Source organism: Alosa sapidissima, chromosome 12 (assembly GCF_018492685.1).
Source record: "Alosa sapidissima isolate fAloSap1 chromosome 12, fAloSap1.pri, whole genome shotgun sequence".
NCBI classification, from domain to species: Eukaryota; Metazoa; Chordata; class Actinopteri; order Clupeiformes; family Clupeidae; genus Alosa; species Alosa sapidissima.
In genome coordinates this window covers 14787209-14802700 of record NC_055968.1, presented here as the reverse complement: position 1 = coordinate 14802700, position 15492 = coordinate 14787209, and the positions used below count along the sequence as shown (strand labels likewise).

The window sequence follows — 15492 nt, the reverse complement described above, 5'->3', positions numbered from 1 at the left end:
CAGGGCCTCGTCCAGCAGATCCATCAGCATGCTCACCTGCTTCTCTGACGCCATGATGGACTGAATGTTTGCCTGAGGGGAGCCAGGTCCATGGGAGGGAGGGAGAGAGAGAGAGAGAGAGAGTGTGTGTGAGAGAGAAGTCAATAAAAACAGGAGCTAAGATGGAGCAGATTGAAAATGACAACTTGCAGCCTAATCATAGCAGCCAAAAGCCACTCAAATTTTAAATCTACATAAATACATTATTATGTATAGTTATATAATCCCTATTAGGCCTGTTCTTTACCCCTCTCCAGCTGACACTTACCCTCTCTAAAGCCTCATTCAAACATACAGTGATTTACTTGCTGCCCATTGCTTGATGCCTCAAACGTTGAAATTAGTTTACCTTTGTTCCATGACATTTTGTGTTGCCAAGAGCTATTTGGCTCATAACAGCTACAAGTCGCTGGATTTCATTAACATACCATGGTATCTTTTCATTAGAACGCTGCTTGCCTCCTCCTTTCTGACTAAATGCGGATTCAGCCCCCATGTTCTCATCCTTGATCCAAACACCTCAAACCCTCACTTGCCTGTGCGCCACTATCCTGGATGTGTTTTTTTCACCTTTGTAATGGGATCTGGGAAAACGCATCACATGGTGAAATTCCACCGGCTTGTGATGCCACCCTAGCAACTTCCAGGATTTTGCAAGGATGGTATCTAGGATGTTGCTAAGGGACTGTATCCGTAATGTTGCTGGGATGGTGTGTCGGAGTCTTAAGTTGGTGAAATTTCACCAAAGTGGGTTGAAACGGAGCAGAAATAAATAATCTTTTATTTCACCATGTGATGGCTTTACCCAGATCCCATCACCTTTGCCAGTGGTTGCTGCTCATGCCAGCAGGTCTAGGTGGGTTTTTGTTCCACTCACCCCATCCAGCACTTGCAGCTCTTTGGAGAGTTTCTCAGCGAAGGCCTCTGCGTTGGAGATGGCGTACTCGCACACCTCCATCATGCCCTCAATGTCCTGCTCCTCACGGGTGTTCAGCTCCTGGTAGTCATCCAGGGCGTCCTCGTCGCCGCCCGCAACACTCTGGCTCTCACTGCTCGGAACGGACTCTGGGGATGATGACACACACACACACGCACGCACACACACACACACACACAAGCACACGCACACAATTAATACACACATTGCACAGAAGCCAACCAAGATCCATACACACAGACCTTTACCACTCACGCCCTCACAAAACAATCATCCACAGTGCTGTTATGGTTGTATGGCGTGCAGTGTGGTCGGTGAACGGGTGGTTTAGGACAGATGGCTGGACATGGAGATGCTATGGAAACGGGGAGAGGCAGTGGGGGAGTATGAGAGGTCTGGAAGGGCAATGACGGAGGGAAAAGTAAAGAGTTGCAGTACCAACCTTCAGCTTTAGGAAGCTCTGGCCAGTGAGAGGTTTTAGAGAGAAGAGTACAGAACAGAGATTAAGCCTTACAAGCCACACAGAGCCATGCTTCAGTTCATTCAGCAACATCACACAACAAACAACAGGAAATATCTGAAGCGTTAAGGTGTCTGCCATGCTTTAGAGCCTACTGCAGGAAGAAAATTTGAAATATGTTTGTTCACCCTGATTTGTGCAACAGTGTTGGCTAAAAAAAATGGTTAGAGCCTCTGTTCAGATATGCCTTTTTAGAGCCATCAATGAGTTTGTTGACAGAGCACAAATCATGCAACCCCCCCCCCCCCGAACTTTACAGAGGAACGGGTGTCTGAGCAACCCGCAACAAATCAATGCAGAATAAAAAGGTCCAATAGTCTAAAATGAAGCTGAAAAGGGCAGATGTTAGACACAGGAGCCACAGAGAGACCCTATTTAAAGGAAGAACAGAGGAAAAACAAAGAGCAAGTTTGTAGTATTGGAATGAATGAATAGAGGAGAATAATTCTGGAATTTCCTAAACTTGCTCAAGGTGCAATACAGCACCTGTAAAACACAGTAGCAGGTTAGGTTAAAGCACTATAAGGGCTTCCTTATGTAACTCTTCTCTAACTAGTGTTATGTCTGTCGCATAACCTGACATAGTCTACAGTAAATATAATTTCAAAAGTCTGGGCATGTCCCACCTTCCAAAAGCTGGGCGCTGACATTGACAAACTCCACCTTCTTGCGGAGGTAGCGCTGGTTGAGCTTCCAGATGCAAGAGATGAAGGAGTTCTTCTCCGCTGTGCTGCTTGCCAGCCATCGATATACCTTCTCGAAGTGCAGGTCAAACTCCGGGTTTTCCTAGAAGATTTAAAACAACACACGCAACAGAGGTGAAATGAATGACGGATAGGCCCATACAGATATAATGTGCGGGATCTTCCTGAACCATGACCTCGGACCTTGTTGGCATCTTTGGCATCCACCTCGGTGAGATCCCGCAGCTCCCATGCCATCTGGCGCTTGTAGAAATCCCCCTTGTCCGACTTCTTCACCTTGACCACTTTCACCTGCACCGGTCGCTCTGTGGTGACTGCAATGCAAGACAGAGAGTGGAAACGGAGTGTGTCAAAATTTGGTCTCTCTTGGATGATTAGTTTCACAGATATTAAGGCTAAAAAAAAACAAAAAAAACACATCTTCGCCCAACTTCAGAGGCATATTCCAAAAAACTGAAAAAAGGTATCAGGTCCAAACTTACTTTTTTTGAATGATCAAATTCTTAAGTTAAAATCATATAAAAAAAATTGGGAGGGTGTTCAGCCTCACTTTGTCACAGTGAATTTTTAAAATCTTAGATTTGAGGGCATTTTCACAGCAGGACACAGCAGCCATTTGACGATGGGCCAATCCCAAAGTCCGGACTCACAGACTTGCTGTCCCAATCCCAGTCATACCTATCTGAGCCCATGTGATCTCACACACTCACTCACTTAGCACTTGAGATCAATTAAGTCTGTGAATTTAAATATGTTGTCTCTGTTGCTTTAACCTTTTTTGAGGTGGTTTCCATGGCTGAAAACTCATAAAATTTGGAATACACATCAAGATCCTCAGTAAATACTCAGAGGCAAAGGCTTGTGCGGGGGTTTGGCCCAAAGACTCCCTAGCGCCCCCCTTTGTCATGGAGTCTCATAGTTGGCATATAGTTTAAGCTAAAATTAGTAGGTGTATGTAACTCCCCAAGACAAACAAGTTTTGTATAAACACACACACACCATCTCTAACTGACTGGTGACAGTGTAGAGTGCATAGATATATGTATAGAGAGCATACAGTACTATAGCGTTAGTTCAGTCAGGCCACGGAGTCACGCCCAGCAACTTGGCTAACTGCTCAGCTGACTACCCAGCTGATTGATCAGCTGATTACTCCCTCTTACATTGGTGGACTAGCCTGACGAGCCAGACCCACATTAAAATGTAGGGTCTGGGGACTCACCATTCGCAGTGCTCAGTCCGAGGGGCGGGATAATCGGTTGTCTTTCAAATTCCCTCTGCACGCAATAGGATAGCGCTACAACTCATGAGTCCCAGGCGTTTTCCCACCAGCGGCTAGTTCAAACTTTTGCCAACTTAAAAAAAAATCTTAACTCGTGTCACGCTGTTCGCCAACAGCAACATCCACCTTCTTTGTTTTCAAGTAGCATGGAATTCACGCCGAACCGCTTCAACTCTGCCATCAATCATTATGCTAACGACTCAATGTGATTGGCCCTATCGAAGTTTAATTTTTCAAGCTCGCAAGCCAACGGAGAGTTGCTAGACTAGCCCGGGCAGCAAATAAAATTTCTAGGCTATTTTGGTGGACATCATTCAGGGCACCCTTTTTAGGCTGCTGTAGCATGCCTTCTCTTGCCGCTTTCTCTGCAGGCCTTTTTGCAACCCACCCATGGGCGTACATTTGCACCCCCATCGAAAACCTGTTGGTAGCATCGGCTAACTAGCGCCAGATTTCGGAGTGCAGGGGAAAGGCCGAGATGAGCTATGAGACAAACGTTCACACTTGGCATCATGTTTCAACACACTTTAGGCAGAGACTTTCTAATGAGGAGACACAGCACTCAAACAATCCTCCATAGAAATGCATGGGGTTAGTTTGTAACGCCAATATGGCCGTTGTCTACACATATCCCACCGCTTCCTCGGCAAAACGTCGACATGTGAATACATTGAGCCAATCATGTGGTGTGATGTGAATACATTGAGCCAATCATATGGTGTGTTGTGAAGACATCGTGCCAATCATGTGTTGTGAACCCCCCGCTGGAGCATAATTGGTGTCGTGAAGCCTTACGCACGCGCATTTCTGCTGAATAGGATGCCCGATGAGTGCCCAAAAAGCGTTGCAATATGGCCGCCAAGTGGAGGGACTTGCCTAAAAGGACTTTGCTTTAGGTCAATATCACACCAAACTTCTCTTTTAAGAAACAACCTAGATAGTGTGGTTAATAGCAGTGGTAAAGAGTTAGTGCTCCTGTCGTGCCTTAGGTCTGTACATGCTTAATGGTATCAGAGGGGACTCTTTAGGGAAGTTCACATAATCTTCAGTCCTGGGTAATAGTGTAGTTGACTATGCAATTACTGACATGGACCCATCCTACTTCAATGCATTCACTGTCAGGCAGCAAACTCCCCTATCAGACCATAACCAACTAAATATATTTCTGAAAATGACTAACCAATCTACTAACACTGATACAGGACCCAGTAAGCTGTACGGACTCAGTCCAACAAACAGATGGGCCCCAGATAGCTCAGAAACGTTTTCACACGCCCTAAACCCGCCTCGAATGAACTAACCAAATAACGAACTTCACTAATAAATCATTCCCTAATATAAAAGAAGGTATCGACATGGCAGTCCATGAAATAAACCTGATGTCACAAGGTTGCAAAAAAGGCTGGTCTAACTAAAAACTACAAAAAGACAGCCAAAAAACAAACAAAACAAAGGCATGAAAAATGGTTTGACACAGAATGTAAAAATGGCAGAAAAAAACTGAGGCAACTGTGAAACCTCAAACACCACCATCCTCACAACACAGACTTGAGGATGGAATATTTTAAAACCCTGAAAAGCTACAAACAAACAATCAAAAGAAAAAAGCAAAGCTACACCAACAATCTACTGTATGAAATCGAAGATTCCATCAATAAAAATCAGTTCTGGGAGATGTGGAATACTTTGAGCACAAAACTTTGAATCAATATTCAAAAACAATCAAAATCCACTCGATTACTCGAATTGGCACAAAGATTAAAATCCCTAAAACCCAATAAAGCCTGTGGTCCTGATAGCATCAGGAGTGAGAAATACAGCACACCTGAGCTGCAGAGAGCCGTTCAATCTCGTTCTGGCTGTTTCCCTGACATCTGGAATGAAGGAATTATCACCCCAATTCATAAGTAGAGACAAACTGGACCCAAACAATTACAGAGGTAGATGTGTGAGCAGTAATCTGGGGAAGGCATTTAGTTGCATTTTGAATGACCTTCCTTATCGAACACAATACCCATTACAAACTTTTAGAAAGTGGTGTAGGGGGTAAAGCATATGACGTGATCAAGTCAATGTATCCAAACAATAAATGCAGAGTGAAAATTGGCAAAAAACAGAGCCCTTTCCACAGAGACGTGGTGTAAGGCAGGGCTGCAGTCTGACTCCAACTCTACATCATCTACATCAATGAACTAGCGGTGCAGTTGGAACAGTCTGCAGCCCCTGGACTAACCCTTCAAGAAAAAGAGGTTAATTTCCTGCTCTTTGCAGACGACCAAATTTTACAATATAAATATACCAGTCAGTATCTGGTGTAAACTATTTCACAGTATAATACAGCCTATTGCGCTATATGGAAGTGAGGTTTGGGGTCCACTCAGTATGCAGAACTACACTACATGGGACAAGCATCCTACAAAAGCCCTACATGTCGAATTCTGCCGAACTGTATTGAAAGTTCAAACTAAAACACCCAACAACGCATGTAAAGCAGAATAAGGTCGTTACCCATTGGCTATACCTATTAAAAAAAGATTCCTAAAATTCTGGATGCACCTGAAATCTAGTCCCAAAAACACTCTCCAGTTTGTGGCACTAAAAACCCTGAAACTGAACCCAGAAAAGAGTGACCTGTACTAGCTGGTACTGAAGCTCACTAATTCAGTAACAACAACTAATACACAATATGCTCAAACCAGTTCTGCTTCCAAACTACAAATTTGTGTCAATAAAATCAAGCAAGCAAAATAGGATTATTTGGAACATTGGAGAAACCAAACTATAAAGTAGGATGAAATTCTATCTAACCATAAAAAGAGATTATAAATTGGCAGAGCATCTCATCTCTGTCAGAGATACAAAGCAGAGGCAAATCCTGAAGTACAGGCTCAGTGACCACACCCTTGCAGTGGAAACTGGTAGGAATAGAAAGACCTGGATGCCAAAAGAAGAAGGAACATGTGGTCACTGCCAGACAGGGAAGGTTGAGACAGAAACACTTTCTTCTATACTGTGAAAAGTATGAAAAATTAAGACAACCCTTTTTCCATAAATTTAAAACCACCTACCCAAATTTCGAAGAGCTAAACAAAAATGAAAAAATGGCTATCCTCTCAGGAGAGGGTCCTTCAGCTGAGTTTTCCACAATTGTTAAAACACATAATACGTGTGCGTGTGCGTGTATTTCACACACACAGAAATAGATAGACATACACACACAGAGACACACACAGAGACATGCACACACACACACACACACACAGACAGACACAGACACACACACACACACACACACACACACACAAACACTGGGATTAAAGGTGAAAGGAGACGGAATGACTCTTAGCTTCCAGGACAACTTCTTGCTGTCAAGCAAAGTAGGCCTATGATTAGGGTTGGGTATCGTTTGGGTTTTATCCGATACCCGTGCTAAATCGATACTTTTAAAAACGGTGCCGGTGCCGAAACGGTGCCTGAACCGGTACTTTGTTTTTAAAATGTTTTAAATTAAAATGGTCTAAAGCATGAATTGCTTTTCATTTTATTGATAAGACAAATTTGAACATGAAATTGAACTGTTATATTCAATTTACTATCAATATCTCATTGTTTGTTGTTTAAACAACTTGCCATGCATGCACACACAATGGTGAGCTCTGCTTTCAAGTTTACCCAGTGTAGGCGGTTTGCCATAACGTATGTTAAAACCGCTTGCCATAAAACTGCCGGGTCATGGGCAACGGCATTTGCAAGCAAGCTAATCTAACAGGGACTCTATTTTCCAGTTAATTCAATGTGTTCCCAAATGCTTCAAGAAAATGTCATGTCTTAACCCATAACACGCAGTAGTTTTGAACATGTTAGGCTACATGTCGGTGTTGAAGTGTTTAGATTCCCAGCGCTAGCCTAGTAGGCATTTTAACAGCAACTATGGCTATGCGCTAACACCAGTCAGCTGAGTTTAATTAGCGATAATGTACGGAGATGGTTTCGTAGCCTCTTTGACAGCTCAGTGACATCAGGTATGTAACCTATATATTTATGTTTTTCCCAGCTAACGTTTAACATGATCTTCATATTCATTGTGATGCTATATGGGCCTCATGCACATGAAAGATTAATATCATGCCATTATGTTGTTTAACACACCGTGAAAAAGTTTTCACCTTACAACTTTGCTGATAACATTTCAAATAAATGTCAGTTAGCGCATTAGCAAGGATATTGTGTAATGTATAGGCTAGCCTACTGTTGATGTTGTTTCATAGCCTTTTGCTTGGGTGTAGTTAGGCCCACTGCTAGATTTTGACAAGAGCTCGCGATCGCTTTAAAGTAAGCAGTGGGCTCACGCAAGCTGTCGAACACTGTCCACTCGTCTATGTGGTGCACCCCTCTGGTTTATACATCCATTGTTTATCATATGTTAGCTAACTGTATCTGGATGTGTTGCTATCAGAGCAAGATGTTAGAGATGGCGCATGACATGCAGTGATGCCTGGTATAAAAAAAATAAATAAAAAAAACGCTATTTAAGCACCGAAATGAGCCACCGAAATCCACGTTGTTATTCGATGCAGTTACTACCGTTTGTGTCTGCACCGGTGCCATATTAGAACCGTGTTTCGGTGGCCAACCCTACCTATGATAAATCTGGGCTCTAGAGGTAAACATTACATACCATATATCTCTCCCATATGATGCCAATGTCATGTAGGCTATGCTCACGTTTTCAGCATTTCACAATTCACGTGCAGCGACACAAACGTAAACAACAATGGAGGGAGAGAGAGATGCACATTTCATCAGTCATTACTTTGAGTTTGTGTCACCTAAACATGACAACATTAAGGTACATTGTACATTCTGTGCTGGCGACAAAGTGCTGTCTAGCTAGACATCCCAAGTCTCCCGAAGTTTTGGGAGTCTCCAACATATTGATAGCGGCTTCCTGACGCCCGCAAATTACGTAAAATCTCCCTGAACCTAGAGCGAACAAGAGCACGCAAGCCAGACCAGACTTCAAATCAAAGATTCTAGAATCTTTGCTTCAAATCGCGTGTGCATAGCTTAATGCGCACACAACGGAGAGGGAGAGAGAGAGAGGAGTGGTGCGTTTGTGCCTGAAGCGCATCCAAGACAGAGAGCATCCTGGTCTGTTTTGCTAAATCAATCAATCAGTTTTCAGTGTAAGTGCTTATATCTCTTTTCTCCCAAACATAATTAATCAGTTCAGTCAGTGTATCTAGGAACATAAGCGTCATGGCAGCGTCAGTGCCCCTCAAAAAGAAAGATTTAAGACCCATTTCACATCAGACTACACAAACATGTACCCAATTGTCTCAAAAGATTAAAACATATGATTGCAACAATGATTGCAAAAGACTTGTTGAGGTGAGTTTAACAAGTGTCATTTCATTTGCATATTACTCAGGCCTATAGGCTACAAGATGGCTAGTTGCCAAGGCTACATGAAAAAAATCTACATATTTTACTATAACAATTTCTATCAATAGGCCTTCCTTATTTGGTGTACTTAGACATTATTGAACACACATCTGAATTTCAGTATCTAAGTAGGTTAGGTTGGGATGTCTGCTATACATTGCTGTTAAAATGCACTTCCAGTATAGGCCTAGTGAGTATTGGCAAAACCGGTTATCATTTTTATGTTGAGGCGTTGGGGGTGTTGTCGGCAGCTGCTGAAAGTAACTTGTAATCTAACTTAGTTACTTTTAAAATCAAGTAATCAGTAAAGTAACTAAGTTACTTTTTAAATGAGTAATCAGTAATCAGATTACTTTTTCAAGGTAACTGTGGCTACCAGTGTCAACACTGAGTATAAATATAAGTATATAAACTCTTTTGATCCCGTGAGGGAAATTTGGTCTCTGCATTTATCCCAATCCGTGAATTAGTGAAACACACTGCACACAGTGAACACACAGTGAGGTGAAGCAAACACTAATCCCGGCGCAGTGAGCTGCCTGCAACAACAGCGGCGCTCGGGGAGCAGTGAGGGGTTAGGTGTCTTGCTCAAGGGCACTTCAGCCGTGGCCTGTTGGTCAGGGTTCGAACCGGCAACCCTCCGGTTACAAGTCCGAAGTGCTAACCAGTAGGCCACGGCTGCCACCAACGTCTTTTTATATATATATATATAAAAAGACGTTAATATAGGCCAACAGGGAATCTGATGAAGATGATGGGTCTTTTACCTGTGGCGCAAAGAAAGCAGTTCTTCTTTTTCTTGCCTGCTTTGCACACATTGACAATGCTGAGAAGACGCTCATCATTGGGAGTGAAAATGTCCCTCTGGAGGGCATGCTTGATCGCTGTCATTTTGGTCTTATCTGTAAAACAGGAGGTGTGTGGGGATGGGGTGGATTGACACTATGTAAACTGTCTGAAAACAAGCGCCATTAACATTTATCGCAATAGTAAGAAACAGAATACAGATAGATATATAGATAGATAGATAGATACTTTATTGATCCCCAGGGGACCAGAATACGATGCTTTCAATGAGAGATGGTTTAATATTCTGCAACAATATACTTGATTACAACATGCGGGCAAAAGAAAAATATGTCACTGACATAGCCGATGTTTGATAGAAGTAAGCTCTGTTATTTACCAGTCCGAAGTGAGCTAACTAGCGAGAGACGCATAAAGCATTTTGATGGTCTCAATCATTTACTGTACCCTAGAGCTTGACACTCAAATAACAGAAATGCACATTACTTCACAAGTACAAGGGAACTTTTGATATTTACTATAACTGCTTGTTTTATCAGTCACTGCAGTTCAACTATATGATAGTCGACTAGCTGGGGAGAGAGCGAAGCATTGCATTGCATTATGCTAAATGGGAGGTGTCTTCTATCCGACAGAACGGGAAAATGCTTGCTTTTGGATCGCAGTCAACTTACCTTAAATGTTTTCACGACCAGTTAGCTCGGTATTAATTACACCTTGTATTTTCTTTCACGTCCATTTAAAATTATGTTTACAGAATAGCCCTTTAGTGTAAGTTCATGATTTTTGTTTTGTGCAGACAGCTGTCCTGTGTCCTAGCCCTGCTACTTCCTGTTTCCGGAGACACTATCACATGACGCCTTCACGTCGAGTCGGCTCTGGGATGGTGAAGCAAAAGAAGAGAAGGAAAATAATTAGTGCTAGGCCTTGACACTAAAAACGCAAAATAGTATAATTTGCCAGAGAAGAGTCTAGCAAGCCTCTAGCAAAGAGATAGAAATATAACATATGATAGGCTAGTTGTTTTATAACTTATAAGTGACAGTTTTCTTCTTATTCTTCTTTAAATGTATTGGCGGTTGGCATACCAACTGTGCATTACCGCCACCAACTGTTTGGGGTGTGGAGCTTCAATGCGGAATTAGACGCTTAGGCCCAGAGCCCACCCAGAGAATAGGCTTGTTCGACTTCGGCTGAGTCTGACTTGGTCTGGCTTTCTACGTAAACGTGATCTTCAGAGGCTAGCCGGGAGGAGGAACAGAGGGCAGCTCATCCCTGACAGGCAGGCTACAGTCTGACTCGCGGGAGATATCGCGGAATTTTGTTTGCAATAAACACAGCAGAACTTTCATTCCTACTCATTAAAATGAGCATGATGACTGACGAAATAAATTCTTATGATGTAGTTTAAAGAAACCACTGTTGTCATACAGTTAACAGGCCTGCATTGTAGCACATAAATTCAATATCAAGTGTTTTCCCTATATGTGTGTCTATCTATTTAGCCAACAGCAGACAATAACAGAATATCCAAACGTTTTCAGTAGGCTAGCCTACCATTGTTGCAGAAATCACATATAAGAAGGTATCCCTTCGATTTCTGTTTATTTTCGCATATTCCAACATAAGGAAGCAGCATAAGCCTCCCGTCATAATCGTCATGAGGACATTCCTCCCCAATGGCCCTATCACGTCTTTGAACTGACGTCAGGAGGGCGTGTTTCAGCTCGTGCAGCTCGTGGAAGGCAACTGCAAGATCTGTCTGCAGGCTATAGACTCCCGCGATATTTTAAGGTCATGTGACATGGTGTCACGGTGGTAAGTCCCTCCCCGGCTGACAGAAGTCGGACAGAATTTCTAACCAGCAAGCATTGCGTCCATCCCAGTATGCATTGTGTTCAACCCAGCATGCATCACATCAAGTCAGATCTGCACAGATCTGCCTGAAGTCGAACACGCCTATTGTCTAATAGGAAGAGAATTGGCACTGTCTGGTTACTTCCGGTTTCTGGACTGGTTGCAGTTCCTCCTCAGATTCCACTTGAGGGCGCTCGCAGGCGAGTGCAGAATGCATGGAGGTCTGGAGCTTTACCCCTCAATATCCACTTTTCTCTGGATATAATTTTTTGAGTAGTAATTTGAATGTTGCATTCGCTAGGAGAGGCAAAGAAAATACACACTGTTGATTGTTATATTTTTTGAAGTCACGTAAGTCTTCTAAAAAGCCTTTCAAATATGTCAATGACGTCATTCATTAGCACAATGCTAGCGTGATATGGGCAACAACGACCCAACCTGTAAGAAATGGAAAGGACATAAGTACTCGTTCATTCAACTTTAGATCTAAAATCTATATTGAACCTGCATAAACTACAATAAAATCTACGATTCTTCTACGACAAGCAGGTGAAAGAGATACATTTAGCCGTCTAGCTCCATAGACCCCCATTCAACCTGCACTCGCCCGCGATCACGCCCAGTGGAATTCTAATGGAACTGCAAGAACACGTTTGAAGATAAGAAAGAAGTCGAGTAAGAAAGTGAGGTAATGTGTAGCCTAGCCTAGGCTACAGACTAAACCACATGTTCCTTTCTACCTCATAGGCCTAATAAATTATAGCCTTCACTTAGCACTTAGCAAAGATAATGGCAAACTATTCTGACAACGTCTCGTTTTTATAACTGGATTGCATTTTTGTCCGCTTTTCATCACATTATTATGACCATTAAATGTAGGCCTACTATTTTGCACGCTAAAATCTGATTCATCAGGTAATAAAGATTCAACACAATAAAGAATGGGAACATAGCCTAAATTGGATTAGCCTATGTATTCTAAGTTGTAATTCCTCTGTATGTCCTGTTGGTGACCTCAGTGAGAAGTACTGTTAAGACACTCTTAGCCGGTAACGAGAACTCTGGAGCACTTGTAGATCGAGTGTTTTGACGACGTTCTTAAGCTACGATGGTTTCCGGAAACAGTCGGCAAATCTTAAGACGTTTATAAGAGAGACTTTTACGACGCTCTTAGGCAGGGGCGTCAATAGACCTTATTCACTGGGGCACATGCCTTAGTAAAAGTCTCTCGCTGGAAACGGCATTCATGAGCGCATCTCCAGTCGAGCCTGTCACAGCCAATAAAAAACAAACAAGGAAAAAAAGAAAGGGGCCATAATAGCCAATCAGGAAATAGCACCTCTGTAGCTGGGTAAGATTGAACGCAACAACCAATGAAAATCGTTCACATGATTCTTCCGAGTGTTTCGTTGTACAGTGGAAACCGCTGGAGCTCATCACATCACTTTGAGCGCAGAGTAAGTCGCCCCCTGTTTTAATGTCACAACAAATTCACAACTTGACAGAAAATATGACAAGTTGATCGATGTTAGAGAATGTTGCCCACATAATTAGCATCTGTTTTTCAATGCTTAGCGTCAAATTTGTAGCCTAAATTTAGCAACAGTTTACCAGCTTGTGCTCTCTCCCTGACACACACTCACACCATGCGTAGGCTGCACGCACACATGCGGACAGTTAATAATGATTTACGTATAGTGTAGAGAGAGTCCTGTAAAAGTAGCTATAGCTGTTTGTGAAGCTGTCCTACTGTAAAACTAAACATAGCCTTCTGATAAACTATTCAGAGATATACATCAGAAATGTCTTCCTGAACAGAGGCAGAAGGAGAGGAACAGTGAGGAGAGATGAGGAGGACGAGGGAGGTATGATAATTGCCCACATTAACGGTAACATTAACATTTATGTTAAAGTGCCAGTGCTGTGATTTGATCAATGGTTTAATGGCAAACTTAAATAAGTTTTCTGCATTTGCAAATGTAGCCGATGATAATCTACACAGACTCTGTGAATATGAAGGCTTTAGTAGGCTATTTAAGCTACAAAGAACTGCAGTATTGCCAGGATGACTATAGGACCCTTGCCTGGGAGGGAAGTATATCTCAATTTTGACTAAAAAATAAGCTTTCCCTTGTTTTAGTAGGAAAGCCTATTAAATTCATGCAGTGAGTATAGGCCTACTTATGCCTATGTGTTTGGATGTTGCTGGATAGTGGTTCTTACAACAATTGAAGGAGAGAGTGCTGGTCCTACAGTGTCAGACTCTCTGTTTGTGGTTTGTCCTTCTAGTGTTTTGTCTATTTGTCCCCCTCTGCAGGAGCTGTTGTGTACCACTGCTGTTGGTCTTCCTCTGTCTGCTCCTGGTTCTCACCTGCTTCCACTGGTGTCTCTGATCTGCCTACCAATCAGCGTCAATTAGCCTGCATCTGATCGCAATTTCAGCTGGCTTTAAAATCATTTATAAATCATCAAAACCATTACCGGTCTGCCTCCCTGTCAGAACGTTCCGTCTTCTCGTAGCAGTTCTCGAGTGCGACCTGCCTGCGAGTTTTTGCCTGCCTGGTTTTGATTTCTGCCTGATTTTCATCGACTGTGTTCTCTGCCTGAAGATTTAGTACTTTTGCCAAGTTTTTTCTGTTTTTTGCCTGCCTGTGTTTTGTTGCCGGTGAATGAAGACTGGCCTCCTGCCGTGAAGGAGGATTGACTTTTGTGTTTCACCTGCACCCTCTCTGGAGTGTCCAGTTGCCTGTGCCCTGTTCTCCTGCTGGGGTTTTGCCTTCTACGACTGTTTCTTTCTGAACTGTTTTTGTGCTTTTTCTGACTGCTTTCTGTTGAAGATTGGCCAGTGTGTTCCCTGTGGATTACTCTCAGGACAGTGGAAGCTCTGTTTTTTGTCTCTGTTATTAAATCTCCTCATCTGAGTCAATTCTGGGTGTTTGTCATATCTGAACCTGAGTCCCACTCTCTGAAAACATGACACTACAGTATGCTTGTAGCTAGGGATCGACCGATATGGTTTTTTCAGGGCCGATACCAATATCAATTATTACCAAAACAGGAGGCCGATAACCGATATGTAAAACCGATATGTCAGTTGTCAAAAAGGGGGGTAGATAGTAAAGGCTATATGCTGCAAAAAATTAATTCAAAATCATTTAATTATGCAAACTTTTCTTTCTTCTTTTGATACACAATTAGCCTGGCTAGCGCCACCACTTCTCAATGAGACGTGGTCTGGGAACCAAACGTTAATTTTCTCGTATTTGAAAAAAATGCCCAGATCCGTTTATTGGGTGCCACGGATGTCTATCAAATGTGTCTGTGCATAGCTCATCATCGTCTTGCTTTCCCCCTTGTTCTGTGATTGGTCCCCTATCTCAGGCGAAAATTTGCTCCATGGTCTCCAGGCTGCCTTAGCAGCGTGAATCAAATCGCGCACAAGGCAGCATGGGAACACCCAGGTTAATACACAATTGTCTATCAACTTGCATCACTTTGCAAGTGTAAATCCTGTGTATCATGTTAATCCAAGAGCTGAAGCCCATTGTGCAGGCCTACTCTATGAAAATAATTGCTATGTGCTTGTTAAGGGACCTGTCACAAAGATGCTTTGCCATCGTGTGTGTGAGTGCACGAGGGAGAGGGAGAGGAAGAGGTGCATGCGTGATGACAAGTGTTAACGGTTGAATACACGGGTTTCCCGTTTACCAACAAAACTAGATGCGCGCGCAGCCGTGAGGAAGAAGACGCTTGGTGGCCGTCCACAACTTTATAAACTTAACCTAAATAGTCAGCTGCTGTAAGCTACAATCGGATTTTTTTGTATACCCCTGTTGTCTCAATGATAATAACATCTCATTTCAGACTATATTTCAAAGTTTGACGTTCATTTGCATTATTA

General features: G+C 42.7%; 1 protein-coding gene across 6 annotated transcripts in view; it reads right to left on the bottom strand.

The window, feature by feature from the left end:
• exoc1 (exocyst complex component 1) overlaps window positions 1–10596 on the bottom strand; it is a 26590-nt gene extending 15994 nt beyond the window's left edge. For 3 of the 6 annotated variants that reach the window (XM_042056967.1, XM_042056968.1, XM_042056970.1), the window contains exons 1-7: window positions 10409–10596; window positions 9695–9829; window positions 2384–2514; window positions 2123–2282; window positions 1419–1436; window positions 917–1104; window positions 1–72 (exon numbers count right to left, since the gene is read on the bottom strand). The exon at window positions 1–72 is cut by the window's left edge and continues 156 nt beyond it. In XM_042056967.1, coding sequence (XP_041912901.1) covers window positions 1–72; window positions 917–1104; window positions 1419–1436; window positions 2123–2282; window positions 2384–2514; window positions 9695–9818 — 693 coding nt within the window. In that variant the 5' untranslated portion in view covers window positions 9819–9829; window positions 10409–10596. The remainder of the gene's footprint in view (window positions 73–916; window positions 1105–1418; window positions 1437–2122; window positions 2283–2383; window positions 2515–9694; window positions 9830–10408) is intronic. The other 3 variants (XM_042056971.1, XM_042056969.1, XM_042056972.1) reach the window with 3 other exon arrangements.
• Between the last annotated feature and the right edge of the window lie 4896 nt (window positions 10597–15492).